This window comes from Protopterus annectens, chromosome 9.part0 (assembly GCF_019279795.1).
Source record: "Protopterus annectens isolate FY-2018-M chromosome 9.part0, PAN1.0, whole genome shotgun sequence".
Taxonomy (NCBI): Eukaryota; Metazoa; Chordata; order Ceratodontiformes; family Protopteridae; genus Protopterus; species Protopterus annectens.
Genome location: NC_056743.1, coordinates 493,830,507 through 493,849,631, shown reverse-complemented (window position 1 = coordinate 493,849,631; position 19,125 = coordinate 493,830,507). Strand labels below are relative to the sequence as shown.

The following is a 19,125-nucleotide window of genomic DNA, read 5'->3' as shown; positions in this document are numbered from 1 at the left end:
AGTCTCCAAAGTTACATTGACTAGATGGATTACTGACTGTATTTCACTAATTTATTCCAAAAATGGATTGAACTTGTCTCCCCATTCTAAAGTTCATTCTGCTAGTTCTATAGCTACATCATCTGTTTTCTCCTCCAGAGTGTCTATTGATGATATTTGTGCTGCAGCCACTTGATCAAAGACTCGTACTTTTGTGTCACATTATAAATTGGACATTGCCTCCAGAAGCAGAGCTTCTTTCGGTTTGACAGTGCTCCAGCATATCCTTCCTTGAGGCCACCCAAGGGTAACGTAACTGGGTACGCTGACCCAGTAGTGAGGAAGAATGAAAAAGACAACATCAGATTTAGAAGTTATGTATTTACCATAATTTAACATTTGTGTTGTCCATTTTCATTCTTCCTCACCTTCCCTCCCAGCCATCCTCCAAACTATTGACTCCTAGAGGATCTATTGGATTTAAAGGAACCTTTATATTCCTGGTTTGAGCCTCTGATTTTTTTCTGTCTATACTGTCTCTTTATTCAGTAGGCAATAAGGCAGCAAACTGAATCTGAGGAAGTTGCATTATGGGTAGAGGGAGGAGCTCGAGAGTAGGATCCAAGTCTAAAAAAATGCAACCAAGTCAGATCCGATGGTCGGATCCATAACCCAGTAGTGGAGAAGAATGAAAATGGACAACACAGATGCCATGTTATGGTAAGTACATAACTTCTAATTTTATCTTCCCATAAACCCTCTACATAAAAACTTTACTTCAGTAAATGGAAAAGGTTTGTTTACTAGGCTTATGTTGATCCTTTTTCAGCTCCCATACATAACATTCTTGAATTTTTGGCCCTGCTTTTTAAGGAAAGAGCTAGTTGCTCAACATTTAAGGTTCAGTTAGCAGCGATGTCAAATTTTCACATTGGATTTGAAGGTTCCTCTGTCACTTCTCATAAGCTCTGCAAATCCTTTTTGCGAAGCACTCTTCTAAGGCCTCCTTTTAAAGACCCTGCTCCCCCATGGGACCTGAATCTGGTACTGCAAGCTCTTACTCATGCCCCCTTTGAACAGCATCTAAGTGTGACCTTAAAATACCTTTCTTGGAAGACTATTTTTCTGGTAGCCATTACTTCTGCCAAACGTATTTCTGAGATTCAGTCCTTGTACTCAAAACTTCCATACTTGATTTTTCACAAAGATAGAGTTACATTACGAGCTAATGCATCCTTTCTTCCTGAGGTGGTGTCAGAATCTAATATCAATCAGTCCATTAATTTGCCAGCATTCTTTCCTAAATTTGCTAACAAGGGCGAATACATGTTACATTTATTGGATGTTCACAGACAGTTACGTTTTTACCTGCATAGAACAAAAGACATCAGAAAAACTGACCAATTGTTTGATTTTGTTTGTTTGTGTCTTTTGGCTTTTCCTGGTTAGGGGTCGCCACAGCGGAACTCCGGTCCACTAATGATTGGTAGTTGATTTTTATGTGCCGAGTTACCAGCCCTGACGCACAACCTTCAATGAAGGTATGCCTATTCATGCATGTCTCCATGCTGAAGACGCTCTAGCTGAGAATCGAACCGGACAGCGTCTTACTGTGAGGCGACAATGCTACCGCAGCACCTGATTTGCAGAAGTAAAATTGGGAAAGCAGTTTGCCAAAGTAACTTTAGCCAGGTGGGTGAATTACTTTATTTCATTTATTTATAACAAATTGGGCATTACCTTACCAAAACTACTACGGGCCGTTTCCACTAGGTCCATGGCAACTTCTTCAGTATTTTAGTCTAGAATGTCCATGGATGATATATGAGCAGCAGCAACTTGATCTGTGCCCCGTACCTTTGTTGCTCATTACAAATTGGATCTGGTCTCCAGAGCTAGAGCATCATTTGGTTGAACTGTGCTCAGGAATATCCTTCCTTGAGTCCACCCAGGATCTTGGATAGCTGAGAACTGTGTCCCATCAGTTGAGGGTAGTATGAAAATTGACATAGTCAGATACAGAAGTTGTGTACTAAACATAACATTCCATCTGTATTATCCATTTTCATTCTTCCTCAACTCCCCGCCCACCAACCCCCCATCCTTTGAAAACTTTTGTAAGAATGAATGGTTAGAGGACATCACTAGCCTTTATATTGAGCTCCAGCTGTAGTCTTCTTCTTGTTTGACTGCAAATATTTCCTTTCTGAAATCAGCAAATGAGATCTGAAGTACTTTTGGTTGGTCCTTTATAGGTAAGGAAGAAGCTTGGTAGTTTTTGGTTGTCATGAGCTTTAACAAAGGCTGAGTCAGATCTGAACCCATCCGTTGACTAAAAGTGAAAGTTGACAACACAGATGAAATGTTATGGTGAGTATATAACTTCTTTTTTATGGGTACATAAGTACCTTGTTGGGGAATTTCCATATATTTTTCTCTTATATTTTGACTGTTCTTTTGCTTACATCTATCAGAAAGGGAAATGTGCATGTGATAGTCAGATCCCAAGCAAGGACTTCCACATGGCCTGTATTTTCTGCCTTGGAGAAATTCAGGACATATGGTCCTGTGACATTTGTTTATTGTACACTCCCCAAAATTTTCTTAGTAGCTTTATGTCCCTTAGACCTTTCTTTATCATTGTCTGTAAAAGTCTTGGCTCAAGCCTAGTGTCATTTGAAAGTCTACACATGAGCATCCATAGCTACTGATTTTCTTCTTCAGATTTTCCCCTTCAGTTGCATTAGAAGAGGAAAGTTTTAAAAGAAGGTTTAGAAGGAACACCAACAGCTACCTCTTTTTCATGGCCTGGGACAGACTGTTCCAAATGGTAGTTTAGGAGCCCTTGGACCTACCGTCCAATCTTCCCTGATTCTTCGACTAAGCTCTGTTGGAAGTTATTAAGGATCAGGATACCAATATATCCATTCAAACTGGAAATCAGGAATCAGCCAAAAAGGGAGAACCCACTTCATCCTGACTAAAGAGGTCAGCAGTGTGCATCAGCTGTGTTGGTAAGGGAAGACGTAGCTGGCTCGCTAATGGAGGTTTGGATATCTGAGTCTTCCAAGACTGTTTGGCTTGAGACCCCCAAGAAGACAGCACAACAAAACTAAGCAACTGCCCTCCCTCTACTCCATTTGGTATGGGGGACCCACACGAGGGCTTGTATAATCTTGCTCATGGTCTCTTCGGGGCTTTCCAAACCCTCCAGTTTTGTACTGCTGTGTCTTCTCATTCCAAGAGAAAAATATCCCCATTCCTCCAAAGAAGAGCTGCTCTCTCAGTCAGAAGAGAAAGGTCTGGATTGTGTCTCAGCTTCTCTTGTATCCCATATGAGTCTGAGTCAAATGAAGTTTATTTCTTGTGATTTACCTACTGAAGAAATTTAATTTTCTGATACTATTGGTAAAAATGAGAGAGTTCATTAAGTTGTAGGGAAGGGAGATTTATGACCTTTTGGGTTTGGATTCTCCCAAACCCCTGCCTGTACCTCCAGTACTTCAGACTTTGGAGAATGCCTTTAATTCAGCTTGTGCTCCAGATTCTCAGTTTCTTGCCCCGAAGAGGCCAGAGAGGTTGTATTAAGTTCCTCATTTTCACAAATGTCTCTTTATTATGTGTGTGTGCGCGAGTGTGTTTGTGTGTTTATGCACTACAGTAGAAAGGTCTGACAATCTACTTCCTTTCCCTAGTTGAATAGTCAACTTGTTGGATGAGGGAGACTGTTCACTTTGTTGCTTTAAGAGTAAGATGTACCTCATAGGCATGGACTAATGAAACTACTTAGAATGTACCTTTCGGCTGCTATGATTTACGGATGATGCCATGATTTTGGCCCTCAAATTTAGCCTTGCTTCAAAAAGATTTACGGATTTCCTCATAAAGTCAGTCCTCCTTATCGGTGCATACCTTATTAAATAAGTAAATAAACTTATACAGTGATTTTTGTGTCACAAGCTGTATAGAAATTTGTATATAAAGACATTTTGTTGTGAAAATTAGGAAGGCACGTCTCTTTCTGACCCTCTTCTATGATTTTAAAGGCTAATGCTATGATTTTTAATACTCACAGGTTGGGAGGCATGTCTCAGAGATGTGATGTTAGCGTAAGTAGCTTGCACTGCTTCACAACTGGTTTGTCTGACCTACTTCAGCTACATTGTCAGTAAGATTTAAAACTGAAAGCAAGCTTCCCTAGAGTGTTAAGCACAGCATTTGTAGACCATAATGTATTTTGTCTTTCTTTTGACATATGCAGGTTTGTTTAGAACGGTCACACAGGAGGGACAGACTTGAAGAAAAGGGACTTTCTGTGGATTATTTGGCAGAGCTTCATCGCCAGCATGAAAACTGGTTAATTCACAGAACTGCAGAGTAAGCAAATGTTTTTTGTGCCTGCCATTCTAAGTGTTGGATTTGCAAGGAATAATTATTCTGATGTACTCTGTTGGTATATCTTTCAAGCTGTCTTGTGTACCTGAAAACATTTGCTAGATTAACCATGCTAACCATGTTAGTGATATGAGTTGGTGTATATGAAACTGGGTAAGTAAGAACCAGTCTGCAGAAGAAACCATATTTCCTCATATCAGTGCTAAAAAACACAGTGACATAATGTAGTGTACTGACACATGTAATTGTAAATAATAACTCATGCTAGGGCATGAACTGACAGATGTTACCAGTCTACAGTTCCTTGGTGAAGTAAGGCACAAACCAGGTGTGTGTGTCTGTATGTTAGAACCCTAAATGCATGGTAATATCTGTTAAGTGCACAATCCAGAATGTTTTTTCTTTTTTTTTTTTGTTATCCTCTCATTTTGAACATTTAGTGTGTACGTGAATGCATTTTTATACACTCCTGGTAACTGGTAAGACGACTTGATTTTCTAAGAGCATTTCATAAATATAATTGTGTGTGTGTCTGCGCACACACGTGCGAGCATGTGTGTTTGTGTATGCATTTGTATATGTCTGTTTGCCAATTAACTGCTTGCATTTGAATGCTTGTTTCTCTGTTCAAGTTTAAGAAGACTCTTGTTACATGTCCCTGATTTCTTGATGTGCATTATTCAAGTTGGTGAAGCCTTGAAAGGTTTTGTGTGTGTGTGGGTGTGTGTGTTGGTGGTTTAGATCCTCCACTTCAGAGGAAAAAGGGAGAAAGCGAGTTTGAGATTGAAGAAGATAGTGCTCAACCTAATATAGTATTTTTATGTCTCTCTCTTCCCTCTTTCTTTATAGTGTGTGCATGTGCACGCACGTTGGACATTAGGACTTGCCAGGACACACAAACTATTGAACATTTCCTTTGAAGTGATGGAATGTAGCAAAGGATCTGTTAAGAGTGGGTCAGTCCTCCATAACATTTAGGATTAAGGCTACAGGCATTGGGACATTTTGGTACACTAGACTTTGCTAGGCATCTTCCTCTGTCCCTCACTGCGCCTTGTCAGTCCAGCCTGTTTAGCTCTTTTTGTGCCACAGTGCCACCCTTATGCTAAGCACTGGTTCTTAGTACTGCTGCAAGCTGCTGGTTATTTTCATGCCGTTAGTGAAATAGCATTTTTGTACTTTTCTTGTCATTGTAGGTTTTAGTACTTGCCTTTCTTTTGCAGTTATCTTTTCTGGAGAATTGTGAACATTCTCAGCCAGATTTTTCCCCCTTTCCCCACTTTCTGGACATAGGTCCACCACCTTATTTCATAAAGTTATTGAATTTTGTCTTTTCATTGCTGGTTATGTCCCCATTGAAGGAGGTTTAATTATTTTGTTAATTTATGATATTCTTGATTTTTGTTTTCACCAAGGGAATTGTCTCACTAGGTAGCTTTAGCATTCTCTTGCTCTTTACAGCTGTTTTTCTACTTCGGGAATAATGATTGTCCCCTCTGCTTGTTGGTTTCTTGTACACTCACAGATGTAAGGATATACAGCACCTTTCCTTGAGGATACACACTTTTCTACACATTCCCCGTTAAGGCTATAAAGTGTGTACCTTGTTAGGGATCACATATTTATTCCAGCTGTTGCTGCCTGCCAGACATCTTTCCTCTAAAATGTGTCTGCAGTATAATGAATTGAACTGCCACTCTGCTCCCAGGATGGCCAAGTCTGCACTGGTCAACTCATTTCCATCCTCCATTTCGTGTCTCTTACAAGCATTCAAGTTGCTAATTAAGCTTGAGTTTTCTGCGTCACAGTTAAGGTTTTATCCCATAAAGTCAGACTACAAACAATTTATTTCTGTTACCTCAGATGTAGAAGGAAGAGACTGTCATTTCTGTTGTACACATAGGCTTTATCTGCCATCAAGAGAATTTGGAATTGACGGATTCACTGTTGACTTCTACACCTGTTCTACTTTTGTTCTGAAGCTTGAAAGCGAGTCAACATCAAGGTCTTTGAAGTCACCTACAGTTAAGTTGGCTTATTCCATTGAGAAATAAATACATGAGAGACACTTGGGTCCTTCACCAGGGTCTCAGGATGTCCTTTCTGTTATGGAATCTACAGAAAATAAAATTGATATGACTGTTGGGGAGACTTATAGTAGTAGTAATTTTCCACAGATCTTTATTTCTATTTCCAAAAATATTTCTTCAACAATCTAGGTTCAGGATTCATTATCACTTGTGTCAGCACTACACAGAGAAGTACTGAGTCCTTGATGTTGGTATATTCAGTGTTGAGGCATGCCTAACTCCCTTGGTCATTAATGTGGATTACTGGAAGTTGGTGAAGGCTGTGTATATGTATTGAGTAGTAGAAATGTGATAGTCTCTCTTTCCTTGTGTTAACCAGGATGAAATTAGACAATCCTTGTTTTTTGTACCCTTTGATTTCAAATTAGCTTATCCTTGCCCTTTTTTTGGTGATAGTTCCATTGAGGTTAGGAATGAAGAGTTCTCTGCTATTAGTGGGCCCTCCATTGGTGATTTCAGCATCTTTGATGTCCTTTAATCCACTTGATGCAAGGTCAACAGAGATGTCATTATCAGCATTGGTTTTGAGCTTGATGGAATCAGCTACTGTCAGTGGGATTCCAGTTAAACAGTTAATACTAAAGCATCAAAGTCAGTATTAGTACCCTCTCTTTTGGTGCTGATACACATGCTGACATTATTGATCACAAGAGTCAAGGCACTGGGTTCTCCACCTACTACTGTGATTTCAGTTCAGTCATCCGATGACTTCTGTTTGCTTTGCTTCTGCCACCTGTTCTAGTGCCAGTGTTGTCCTCTAACATTTGCTAGCAATCCATCCGTTAACCTTTTCAGCAGGACTTGTATTCTTTGCAGAATTACTTCCATCATATCAATTCACTTGTGATTGTCTTCTTCCTCATCCAAGTCTCCCTCATATGCAGAAGAAGGCTTGCTGTGAGAAGAAACATACTTTCTCTTGTAGTTAGCCACAGCCTACTTAACTGTTGATGTGGAAGGCACTTTTTCATCAGCATCCCCAGATAATCCCATATTTTGGGAAATCCTAGAGGTGATGATGATGATGATGAACAATAAGGGTTGACCCACATACCCTGTCTCCTCCCCATGTCAAACTGTCCAAAAGGCCTATGGGTTTGTCAGGTATACATCCTGGATGGTATCTGCGGTTTCTTACATCATCAGGATCACTAGCAAAGCTACATTGGCCTCACCATGTGCAGTAGTACCTGATGTTCATTATTCACACTGCCTCAGTTGTCAAAGTCAGAGTAAACTTTATTGTCATTTAAACCCACACCTCAGTGCAGGCTGAATCAAATTTTGTTGCTTCGAGCTCTGTGTACAGACAGTATATGTAAATATAACATACATAATAAGAAAGAAAAAAAATGTAGTATTTGACGTGACAGTAGGACATGATCACATTTTTGTATCTCTAACTCTTAGCAGTACTTAGTATTGCACAGCTGAGACTTGAGCAAAAATACTAGATCAGTTTCAGTTGCACAGAATGTAACTTGTATGAATTATTGCACAAACGTAAGAAGCTTGCAATGAGCTATTGTACAAGTGAGAGAACCTAACAGTGGATTGATTGCACTTTAAGAAGTGAGATCCCCTTCACACTGTGTGGCCACTGACTAGGTGACCTATTGGCTTGCATTGCTACTCCAGTTTAGTAGTCTGATAGTCTGAGGAAAGAGGCTATTTCTGAATGTAGTTGTTTTGCAACATATGCTTCTGTAGTGTTTGCCCGAAGTTGAGCAGAAGAACATTCCCTGAGTTGGGTGGGTTTCGTCTCTGATGATCTTTTTAGCTCAACTGAGACATTGTGCTGAGTGCAGATCCTATATAGATGGAAGCCTGGACCCGGTGATCCTCTCTGCCACCTTCACCACCCTTAGTAGAGCCTTACGATCTGTAACCTTGCAGTTTCCATGCCATACTGTGATATTGCTTGTCAAGATGCTTTCACTGGTGCCTCTTTAGAAGGCTGTGAAGATAGAAGATGGAAGGTTTGCTTTCCTCAAACTGTGTAGGAAGTGGAGCCTTTGTTGTGCCTTCTTCACAATGTGATTTGTGTTACTGGACCATGTCAGGTCTTCTGCAATGTGCACCTAGGAATTTGGTGCTTTTCACCCTTTCTACTGTTTCTCCTTTGATTGTGGGAGTGGGATGTGCCTCATGGTTCTTGCTGAAGTCCACTATCATCTCTTTGGTTTTCTTTACGTTCAGAGCCAGGTTGTCATTGTTGCACCAGTCAGTCAGATGCTTCATCTCCTCCCTGTATGCTGTTTCATCATAATTGCTGATTAATCCTACTATTGTAGTGTCATCCATGAATTTGATGATGTGATATGAGCTTTTCCACGCTGCACAGTCATGGGTCAGCGTGGTGAACAGCAGAGGACTGAGAACACATCCTTGAGGGACTCCTGTGCTCAATGTAGTGCTCTCAGAGGTATTATTGCCTATGCTCACTCTTTGTGGTCTCTCAATGAAGAAGTCCAAAATCCAGTTACACATGGGAATGCTGATGCTCTAATTAATCAGTTTCTCTATCATGTTGTGGTATAACTGTGTTAAAGGTAGAGATGAAGTCAGTGAAATACAGTCGGGCATAACCGTTCTTGTTTTCCAGGTGAGCTATGGATGTGTGCAGAGACAGCGAGATGGCATCTGCAGTGGAGCGGTTTGGCTGATAAGCATATTGGAGTGGATCCAGTTCTGCAGGGAGATTTTTTGTTAAATAGTCTTTGACCAGTCTCTCGAAGCATTTCATTATGGTAGACGTGAGAGCTACTTGACGATAGTTGTTCAGGCTTGCTGGTTGAGACTTTTTGGGTAGTGGTTTGATTGTTGTTTTCTTGAAGCACTTTGGTACTATGGTCTGATGTCGAGATGTTTTAAATATGTCAGTAAGAACTGTCAACTGTTGAACAGCATGAGTTGCATATGGTTTTTGAAGCATTTGTGTGAGCTACTCAGAGATGGCTTACCTTATGTATCTATTAAGAGGCATCATGCATCTCACAGTCATCTCATCTTGTCTGTTCATGGAGCCCCTTCTTTTATCTCTTTTTGTGGTCAAACAGTTTGCGAAAGGAGTGTTGCACTTGAGTCCCTCTCAGAAGCAAATTCTTCCTCTTTGAGGTCTTAACCTCCTCCTGGAGATCTTAACAAAAAGTCTGTTATTCCATCTTTTAGTGCCAAGTAAGAAAAAACAAGGACAAGAGTCAAGAATTGCCTGAAACCAACCATTTCTTAGCTCCAAAATACCAAAAGAAATTACCAAAGTCAGCCAACAACACAACAAGGTTAGATACCATCAAACTATGTACAAAATAAGGGGATGATGGGTGGATGCTACCACTGAGGCAGTGCGGAATTCAAACATACACTCTGACAAGTAAGCAAGACTTGTTCAACTTTGTTATATTCATCATTCACACTGCCTCAGTGGCATATGGGTAGATTCCAAAGCTTACCCTACCTGAGATTAGGGAGGAAAAGAATCCAGGAACCCATGCAGAATAGTTCTCACAAAGCTTGTCCTGGAACTTGAGAAAGAATCCAGTTTGTAGTGTTTTCTAAAGGTATGTACTGTGGATGAGGTTGCTGCCTCTAGAATGCTTCTAGAGTTTACTCCTTTCCATTATGCCACTGAAAAGGTAAGGCTCTGGTGGAATGTTCCTTAACCTGGGTTGAAATATACTTACCATGGTGGGAGTGCTGATTGTGATAGTAAAAACTTGGTCTGCATAGCTACATGTGTAAAATGCAGTGCATTTTACATAGGAAAGCTGAATAGGAAGTTAAAGGAAAAGATAGGACAGAAATTAATGAATTGATTAAATCTTAGAAGATATTTGCCATGATCATTGTTTTAAATTTGCAGTATTACAGAATGTATTAGAGGAAATAAGGGGAGGGCTATAATAACAGCAACAGGATCTTAGCATTAAACCAATACTAAAGAAAATGTATAATAATGTAAAGAAGTGTGTGTGTGTGTGTGTGTGTGTGTGTGTGTGTGTGTGTGTGTGTGTGTGTGTGTGTGTGTGTGTGTGTGTGTGTGTGTGTATATGTATGTATATATACATATATATGTATGTATGTATACATGCGCACACACACATATAAAATGTGTATGTCCTAGCCTAGACAATGTTTTACTTGTGTATTTTGTATATGTTTTTTATATATATATATTTATATATGTATCTTAATTGCTGTGGAAGAGTAATTAGGAAGTGATGTAATTTGAGTTGTGTGACCTTTTAATGTGTTATTTATTTAAACAGAGTTTCATCTTGTGTGTAATTTTCTTAAGACGTTTTATGTGAAAGTTAAACTTGCGATAATAAATTGAGTGAATCAAATGACTTATGGTTCCAGAATACTTTTGTGATATTTTGATTTTATATTGGTGTGTCTGGTTTTAACAGCATGTCATTCTTTTAAAACAATATTATCTGAAATTATCCAGGCTACCTTCTTTAACATGTAGGTCTAAGTCACAGGCCCATATCAGCTCAGCACCAAGAACTTTTTCAGATTCTTGTGTCAGTGATCATTCCACTGTCATCCTTCATAGGGCAGAGCCTGTGGACATTACATCAGCCTCTTTACTATAAATCATACAAACTGTACCACAAGAGGCTCGCCTGCTAACATTTTCATTGAGATTTTCTGTCATTGTGTAGTTGCCTGTGGACATTACATTGGTCCCTGTCCCATAAACAGCTTAAGCTTTGCTATAAGGCACACATCTGCGAACATTTTCACTGAGATTTTCTGTTATTGTGCAGTGTAAACAAGTTTAATATGAAGAGCCTTGCTGTATATTAACTTTAACAGTTATGTGCCTGACCTGTGCTGGAAAGTGGCTGTGACATTCCCCACCTTCCCCCAAAGGACCTTGCATTATAAGGATTACTTACCAAGATGTCCATTGTTCTTTCTCTTGCCAGTTAGATTATACTGTTACTTTGTCTTCTTAGCGTCTTGGTGTCTACATTCAGTACATAAAAGAAAACCTGTTTTACCTTGTCCCTCTTGCTAATTACTCAACACCAGCTATAAAACTGATTGCTTTCTTTAATAATTGGTCTGAGGTGAGAAGTCTGCTACACTCAGCTTTGCTTCACTCCTCTTCCCTACCCCCAATTCCCATGCATCCCACCTTTCTCAGCCATTATTTTTCCCACATACAGTATTCAGCTGTGACATCCATTCTGTAAACCTCACCAAACAACTTTACTGATGTTATAAAAACACTCTAGTTTCTATTCACTTGTTTCCCAACTTCCAACTAATTTTTAGCATCATTCCTAACAACCTTTCTCCCTCCCCCATACTGCATTGCACTACATTCACCCCTGCTTAGACCACTCCCCAACAGCGCTTTTTCATCTATTATTCTATATTTTAGCAACTTCTTTTCCCCCAATAAATCACCCCTACTTCTTATTTCAACAACATCCTCATCCTCTCCTTTCAAACCCTTCTATTTCTTACATTGCAGAAACACGTTTCTCTTACAATTTGTCATACTAGTTTCTCTTCTCCTACTTGCACACTTAACATCCTACCAACATCCATTACCCTCATAATTCCAAAAAAAACTTATGTACACAGTCAAAATACTTCTGAACCTCATCTCCCAATCTCATTCTATCTGCATCATCACTCATATATCCTGTTATTCAAGTGCAGTTATCCAAAGCAATAACCTTTTACTCACAAACTGGGTATTAAACATAAATTCAAGGAAAAATTCTTCAACCTGCTCCATCATACCTCCATTACCATAAAACTTATCAGAGGTATCCACCTAAATCCAGGCCCAGCTCAGTACATACAAGCACCAAACAGCATATGCCTATTAGCACCTTTATCAATAACACCTCAATCACAGTCCCACTCTAGCCATTATAGATGGCATATAATTTACAAAGTATTTCTAACAAACTTTCTGAAGTGCATGCATGGATAGCACCACATACTCCACACATCTTAGCTGCCACAGAAACCTAACTCTTCCCTCAGATCTCATTTACCGCTGCAACTTGATCGGATGTTCAACAGCTCTGGCCAATGAATAACTTTTCTTGTTTAAATATTATAGCTATAATTTTAGCAAAAATATAACCATTTAGCATTGATATAGTAGTTAGAGTTTGTAGCTTGTTCTTGTACTTACATTTTTGAATATTTAGATTAGATAGTTAATCTTTAAGGCCGTTTTTTTTTTTTGTTAGGCCTTTTCTTCTTTCTATCTCTTTACTGCGGTGATGGTACTGCGGTAGTGTTGACGCCTCAAAGTAAGACATTGTCCTGTTCGATTCTCAGCTAAAGCGTCTTCTGTGTGGAAACATGCGTGAATGGGCATACCTTCATTGAAGGTTGTACGTCAGAGCTGGCAACTCGGCACGTAAAAATCTACTGCCAATCATTAGCGGACCGGAGTTCCGCTGTGGCAACCCCTAACCGGGAAAAGCTGAAAGATACAACAACAGAGAAATTAGTGGCCGCATTTTTAGGCCCTTTATTTCTCTTTATTCTTTAGCTAAAAGTGTGTTGTTAGCTCTTCCATGGGGCATATAGTTATATAAATTCTAGCATAGTTTAGTTTTCTTGATAGTTTATAGCCCTTAATTTTCATAGAGCACAGAGTTTCTTCCCTTATTAGAGTGTGTTGTTTAGCCCTTCTTTTTTTAGAGGGCATATAGCTACCTTTACTTCTTCCATAGTAAAGTTAGTGGCCGTGTTTTTAGGCCATTTTTCTACATCATTATTAGTGTTAGTATACTGTGTTGTGTTAGAGTGCAATTGCAGTCCTTTTTATACAGGACGTGTAAATAATTTCTGTGTGTACTTATTTGTTAAAGCCTTTCCCTTCACAAGGCTTGAATAGTTGTTGTGTGAATCTTATTGCTGTTGTTGGAAGATGTCTCAACTGGAAAATAGAAAGCCAAGTCTGGCTTCAAGAAATGCCCTAGATGTGGGCAAAAGATGTCCTTAACTGATGGATATATTGAATGTGTTTACTGCTTGGGTGAGGTTCACCTGCAAGAAAGGTGTTCTATATGCCACTCCTTCAGCTCAAGAGTGTTGCATGAGAGAAAGAGAAAGTTGATGGACAAAGGTCTGCTTAAATCCTCCTTTCAAGAATCCTTGTTTAAGTCAAACACTCAAAGAAGACGGAACTGACAAAATCTCCATCTGCATCGAAGTCAGCTTCCGGTAAAGCGTCGACATCGGTTCCAAAACCTTCAGAACCGACTGCCGTTATGGTTAGGAGCCGGTATCTCCTACCTTAAAGTCCCCAATACTGCAATCTGTGGCTTTGTGTCATTCCTCACGGGCCTCAAGTAGACTGTCTGGTTTAGATTTAGACTGTGTGGTGAAGAAGTTCCTACAGATACCGGCACTAGCAAAAATTTTATCGGTACCGACCCAGGGGGCTTCGGTGCTGATCTTAGTTTCCCTTCTGTTCCTCCTCCAACTTTCATGGATGTTTCGGAGCTGGAGACCGCGGAACTGATGATCGTGGACTCTTTGGGTCCGACACCTTCTATAGTTTTTTTGGCCCTGACCAACCTGATACATTCAGCGCCAATTGAGGAATCTCAGGGCCAACACTCACCGGTCAGGTCCGGAGAGGACAGTAGGACCGACTTGTCAGTGCCGACTTTACCTCTCAGGGTTTCGGCTCGAGTGAGCTCGGCCCTGACTTCTGGCTTGAAGCCTTCTATACCGGAGCAGACGATTTCCATCGGTTATTCAGATCCGAGTGATTCTTTTCTTCAGGACCGAGGGGCCTTCGAGGTTATGAGGAGGGCTTTGTCTGCCCTGACAACCACTTCATCAGTTCGACCAGCTCCCCCCCTGAAAGCACCAGTGTCTGCCTCTTCATCACATGCTCCATTGAAGCGTAGAGATACTGAGCCTCAGGAAGCTCCATTGGGTGAGCCATGTTTTTCCGAGACCTCTCCAGAAGCCCCCACTGAAGAAATGTCTAGGAAGAGACTCTGCAATAGGAAGAGACTCTGCAAGAGGAAGCATTTGGACTCCTCACAGGAGTCTTTCACTTCGGATACTGACTTGGATAAGTCAGAAGGATCCGTACGGTCCCCCTCAGAAGATATTTCCTTTGCAGATGTCTTAGAGATTCTTAAACAGAGGGGTGGCTGGAAATCCCTTAACCCTTCTGATGATGAGTCAGTTCTCTTGAAGGCTTTTGGGTCTCAACCCTCCACCTCTTAGGTGTCTACACCCTTCGATGAGTTGCTGGAATTACTCACTCAAAGGGCGTGGGAGTTCCCAGACACCACTGAGCCTGTCCCTAGGAGGCCTAACAAATTTATTATTAGCCCACAAGACAGACTTCATCTTACTAAAGGAGTACCTGGTGATGCTATGGTGGTGGCAGCAGCCACTAAGAAGGAAGTATCGGAGACTTCTTCATCTAATCATCCTCCTGATAGGGAATCTAGGATTATGGACAGATATGGGAAGCATATGTTCAGTTCAGCAGCCTTCGTTCTTCAGTCACTGAACTACCTCACATATTTTACTAGGTTACAAAGGGATCTCCTGAACGAACTAGGAGACATCCTACAGGGTTCAGTGGCTGCGGGAGTTTTGGACAAGGTAATTTCCCAGCTCTCCATTCTTAATTCGATAGTGAACTCTTCCATGCGTCTGTTGTCTTATGCAGCTGATGGTACGAGCAGGGCAGCAGGTACAGGAATCGCTCTCAGGAGACATTCCTGGATGCGTTTATGTTCTTTTGCGGAACCCTTTAAGTCTTCCTTTATTAACACCCCCTTTGATGGTTTGTCTCTTTTCGGACCTAAGGTAAAGGAAACTCTTAGGAGTGAAAAAGACTGAAAGACCTTGTCTGCCATTGGTATACGTTTTTCTATCCTGAACAGACATTAACCCAAAGGGAGGGGAAGTGGAAAGATATGGATGTTCATCGTGTTTCACTGTTACAGTCATGACTGTAGGGTTCTCCCCTGCCGGCAGGCAGCCCTCGGTCGGCCAGAATCCCAAAGTCTGGGTTCGGCGTCGGCTGTTCAACCATGCTCCCTGACGTCAGAGCGCCAGGAGTACAAAGCTGACAGCCGACGCCATCTTCTCCAGTCTTTCTTGCCGTGCCGTGATAGTTCGCAAGTGCCGGTCGGCTGACTCCTGACGAATTTTACTGATATACTTCTGTCCAAAGACTTTCTTCTCCACTCAAAGCTAAGTACTCCGTTGGGGAAACTTTTTTCTTGCTCCACTCCGATGTCAGAAAAAGTTAATAATTGTATTTCATGTGGGAAGCAAATACCTCATAAGGATTTTCATTCTTACTGTATTCCTTGCTAGGGGCCCTGACCACGATGTAGCTAGTTGTCGGTTTTGTGCTAGATTCAATCAACGTACAATTAAGCGAAGGTACGATTTTGCTTTTCATTACTTCGGTAGGCGCTTTAACTACAAAATGTCATCGGATACAGTCCCAGCTACCGGAGTTCACAAACGCCCCAAGGATAAAGACAGGCCTCCGAGGTCCAAATCTGATGATAGCGCACAAGCGGAGCCAGCTTCAGGTTTGGCCGTCGTCAGTGAGGCGCTTTTGCAGCCCCTGTCGTCGGCCATTTCAGGACCGACAGCCGAAACAGACTCTCATGAGGAGCCAACCAGGCCTTTAAATATTTATGTTGCAGGACCTTCGGACAGTGCTCCTTCGGATGGGTCCGGAGCCGCTGTGCAGGTACCGGCTTCCGAAGGGGTTTTCAGGCCTACTCAGCTACTAATAAAGGCAAAGACTCTTTCAAAATCAAAGACTTCAACACAGGCCTCTTCTGACCCGGCTCCCAAGTCACAGAAACAGTTACTCAAGATGGCGGAGGATTTAATTACTATGATCAGGGGTTCTCATCCCCCTCCAGACAAAAGACCAAGGCAGGATGTTTCTTATGATTCCTCTGATCAGGCTTCTGTTTCCTCAGCTTCTTCTTCTTCTGATCAGGAATATTCTTTCCCTCCTTATGAGGATTCTGATGCTGAAGAATCCATTCCTTCTGCTTCTCCCCCTGAGGATTTCTCTTTTGGGGAAACTTTGCATGAAATGAGGGAACATTTCCACTGGGAAGGACAGGAGTTTTTGGAATCCAAGAAAAGACTGAGGGAATTTCTTCTTCTTCCCCAACATAGACCCCTGGCTATTCCTCCTGTTTTGGATATTGTGGATGATGCCTTTTCGGAGGCTAACGTAACCCCTGACTCTTTTCCTCCTGCTCCTGTTAAGCCTGATAGATATTACAGGGTTCCTGATTCCCATCAGTTTTTATACAAGAACCCTTCTGCTGACCCTGAAACCATTTCTCAGGGTCCTAAGGGAGTTAAGGCCGCTTCTGCCAAAAATCCCATTTCTACTGAAAAGGATTCTCGATCCTTAGAAAGATGGGGCAAAAAGGTGTACACTTTTGCTACTTTGTTCATTAGGGCTTTAAACTGTCAGTTTCATATGTTTAAATACCAGCAATTTCTATTGTCTTTCTTAAAACAAAAGCTTACTTCCATTTCTGCCTGTGCAGATGATAAGGAATTACATGACTTATTGCACGCCACTGAACAAGTTGGGAAGCATGGTTTACACTGTGGATTTGATGCCTTGGAGGCTTCTTGTAGGGCTGCGGCCTCTGGCACAGTCATTAGAAGGCATGCATGGCTAAAGGAACAAAATGTACCTGATCAAGTAAAGGCTAAATTGTTGGATGCTCCTCTTCAGCGTAATGTTTTGTTTGGATCTAAAGCTGAAGAGGTGATTAAAAAGATGGAGGATAAGGTGAAATCCATGCAAACAGTTAATGATTTCTTACAAGTACAGCCTCCTAGATTTAGCAGGAATTGGCCCTTTCCCACTTCTTACAGGCCTCAGAGGGGTAGATATAGACGTTCCAGAGGGAGACCTCAAACGCAAGCTGCTTATAGACCAAGACAGTGGACTGCTTCCACCCCTAGGGGAGGAGAGGACAGGTCACAATCTCAAAGGAAACAAACTCAATGACTCCCTCTGTTGGGCTACAGGAACTTCTTGCCTGGAAGCCCCTCTCGGAGGAAAACTCTCTCTTTTTTATCAAAATTGGACTCAACCCAAGACAAATGGGTTTTGGATGTGGTTTTAAGAGGTTACAAATTCCATTTTCATACCTTGCCAAGGCCAAGCGGATGGCCAGACCTTCCAAAGCATCAATGGACGGAGGCCCTAAACCAGGTGGAAGCTCTTTTGGCTATGAATGCCATAGAACTGGTTCCTCTTTCAGAGATGGGAAAAGGTTTTTATTCAAGGCTTTTTCTAGTCCCAAGGAAGCAAAGCTCATGGAGACCCATTCTGGATCTGTCTGTCTTGAACACTTTTCTAGAGATTCCAAAATTCAAGATGCTTACTCTACAGCAGCTACTTCCAATGCTGTCCAAAAATGCATGGATGGTAACTTTGGATTTAAAGGAGGCATATTTACACATTCCCATCAGGCAGGATCGCAGAAAATACCTCAGGTTCAAAGCCGGATCGAGGCACTTTCAATTCTCTGCACTGCCCTTTGGGTTATCTACTGCACCCAGGGTCTTTACCAAATGCCTGGCTCCAGTAGTAGCTTACTGCAGACTCAAGGGAATTCAAATTTACCCTTATCTGGACAATTGTCTAATTCAGGCAGACAGCAAGGATGTCTTACTCCAGCATCTAGAATTTGTACAGAACCTCCTCAAGTTCCTGGGATTCTCTGTGAACATAAAAAAGTCAAATTTGACACCATCACAACAGATAACTTTTCTGGGTGCACTTCTAAACTCCACAACCCAGATGGTATTTCTGACATCCGAAAAACAGTTACAGCTGGCTTCAACTTTCAGAACCTTGGCAACTTTAACTCATCTATCTGCAAGGAAATTCCTGCAGGCTTTGGGTTACATGGCCTCCTGCATCCCTCTCATACCATATGCAAGACTACACATGAGGAAAATACAGTGGTACCTAAAAAGTGTATGGTCTCAGCATTGCCACACTTTAGACATACTGATCTCCGTCCTTCCTTGCCTTCAAAAGGAATTTCTTTGGTGGTCCAGGGCATGTGCTCTAAACAAAGGGAAGCCCTTCCGTCTGCCTCCTGCCTCTCAGATTCTAACCACGGACGCCTCGGATTATGCTTGGGGAGCCCATTTTCAGGGCAATTGTTTGCAGGGCCTTTGGACAAAGGATCAGAAGCACCTGCATATCGATTTAAAGGAAATGTTAGCCGTTCAGAAAGCTCTATTGGCCTTCAGGAATCTTTTACAACCAGGACAACTGTTAATACGGACAGACAACACCACAGTTATGTGGTACATAAACAAGCAAGGGAGATCTCATTCCTACTCCCTTTGCAGACTAGCCATGGATCTATGGAACACAGCTCTAGCTTGCAATCTGGATCTTCAAGCTCAGTTTCTACCAGGGAAACAGAACTTCCTGGCAGACAGTCTGAGTAGAAATATTTCGGATCCACACGAGTGGATGCTGGACACCAAAATTTTCAGGATGATAACAGCAGTCTGGGGATGTCCTCACATAGACCTGTTTGCATCCCATCTCAATCATCAACTACAAACTTTTTGCACCAGGACTTTCCACAGAGAAGCTTGGAAAGTGGACGCC

At 41.5% G+C, this 19,125-nt stretch overlaps 1 protein-coding gene across 2 annotated transcripts in view; it reads left to right on the top strand.

Moving 5' to 3' along the window:
• The window catches only part of LOC122811291 (deoxyguanosine kinase, mitochondrial-like), a 908,708-nt gene that overhangs the window by 545,952 nt on the left and 343,631 nt on the right, over positions 1-19,125 (top strand). For both annotated transcript variants that reach the window (XM_044083040.1, XM_044083038.1), the window contains exon 5: positions 4,241-4,356. In XM_044083040.1, coding sequence (XP_043938975.1) covers positions 4,241-4,356 — 116 coding nt within the window. The remainder of the gene's footprint in view (positions 1-4,240; positions 4,357-19,125) is intronic.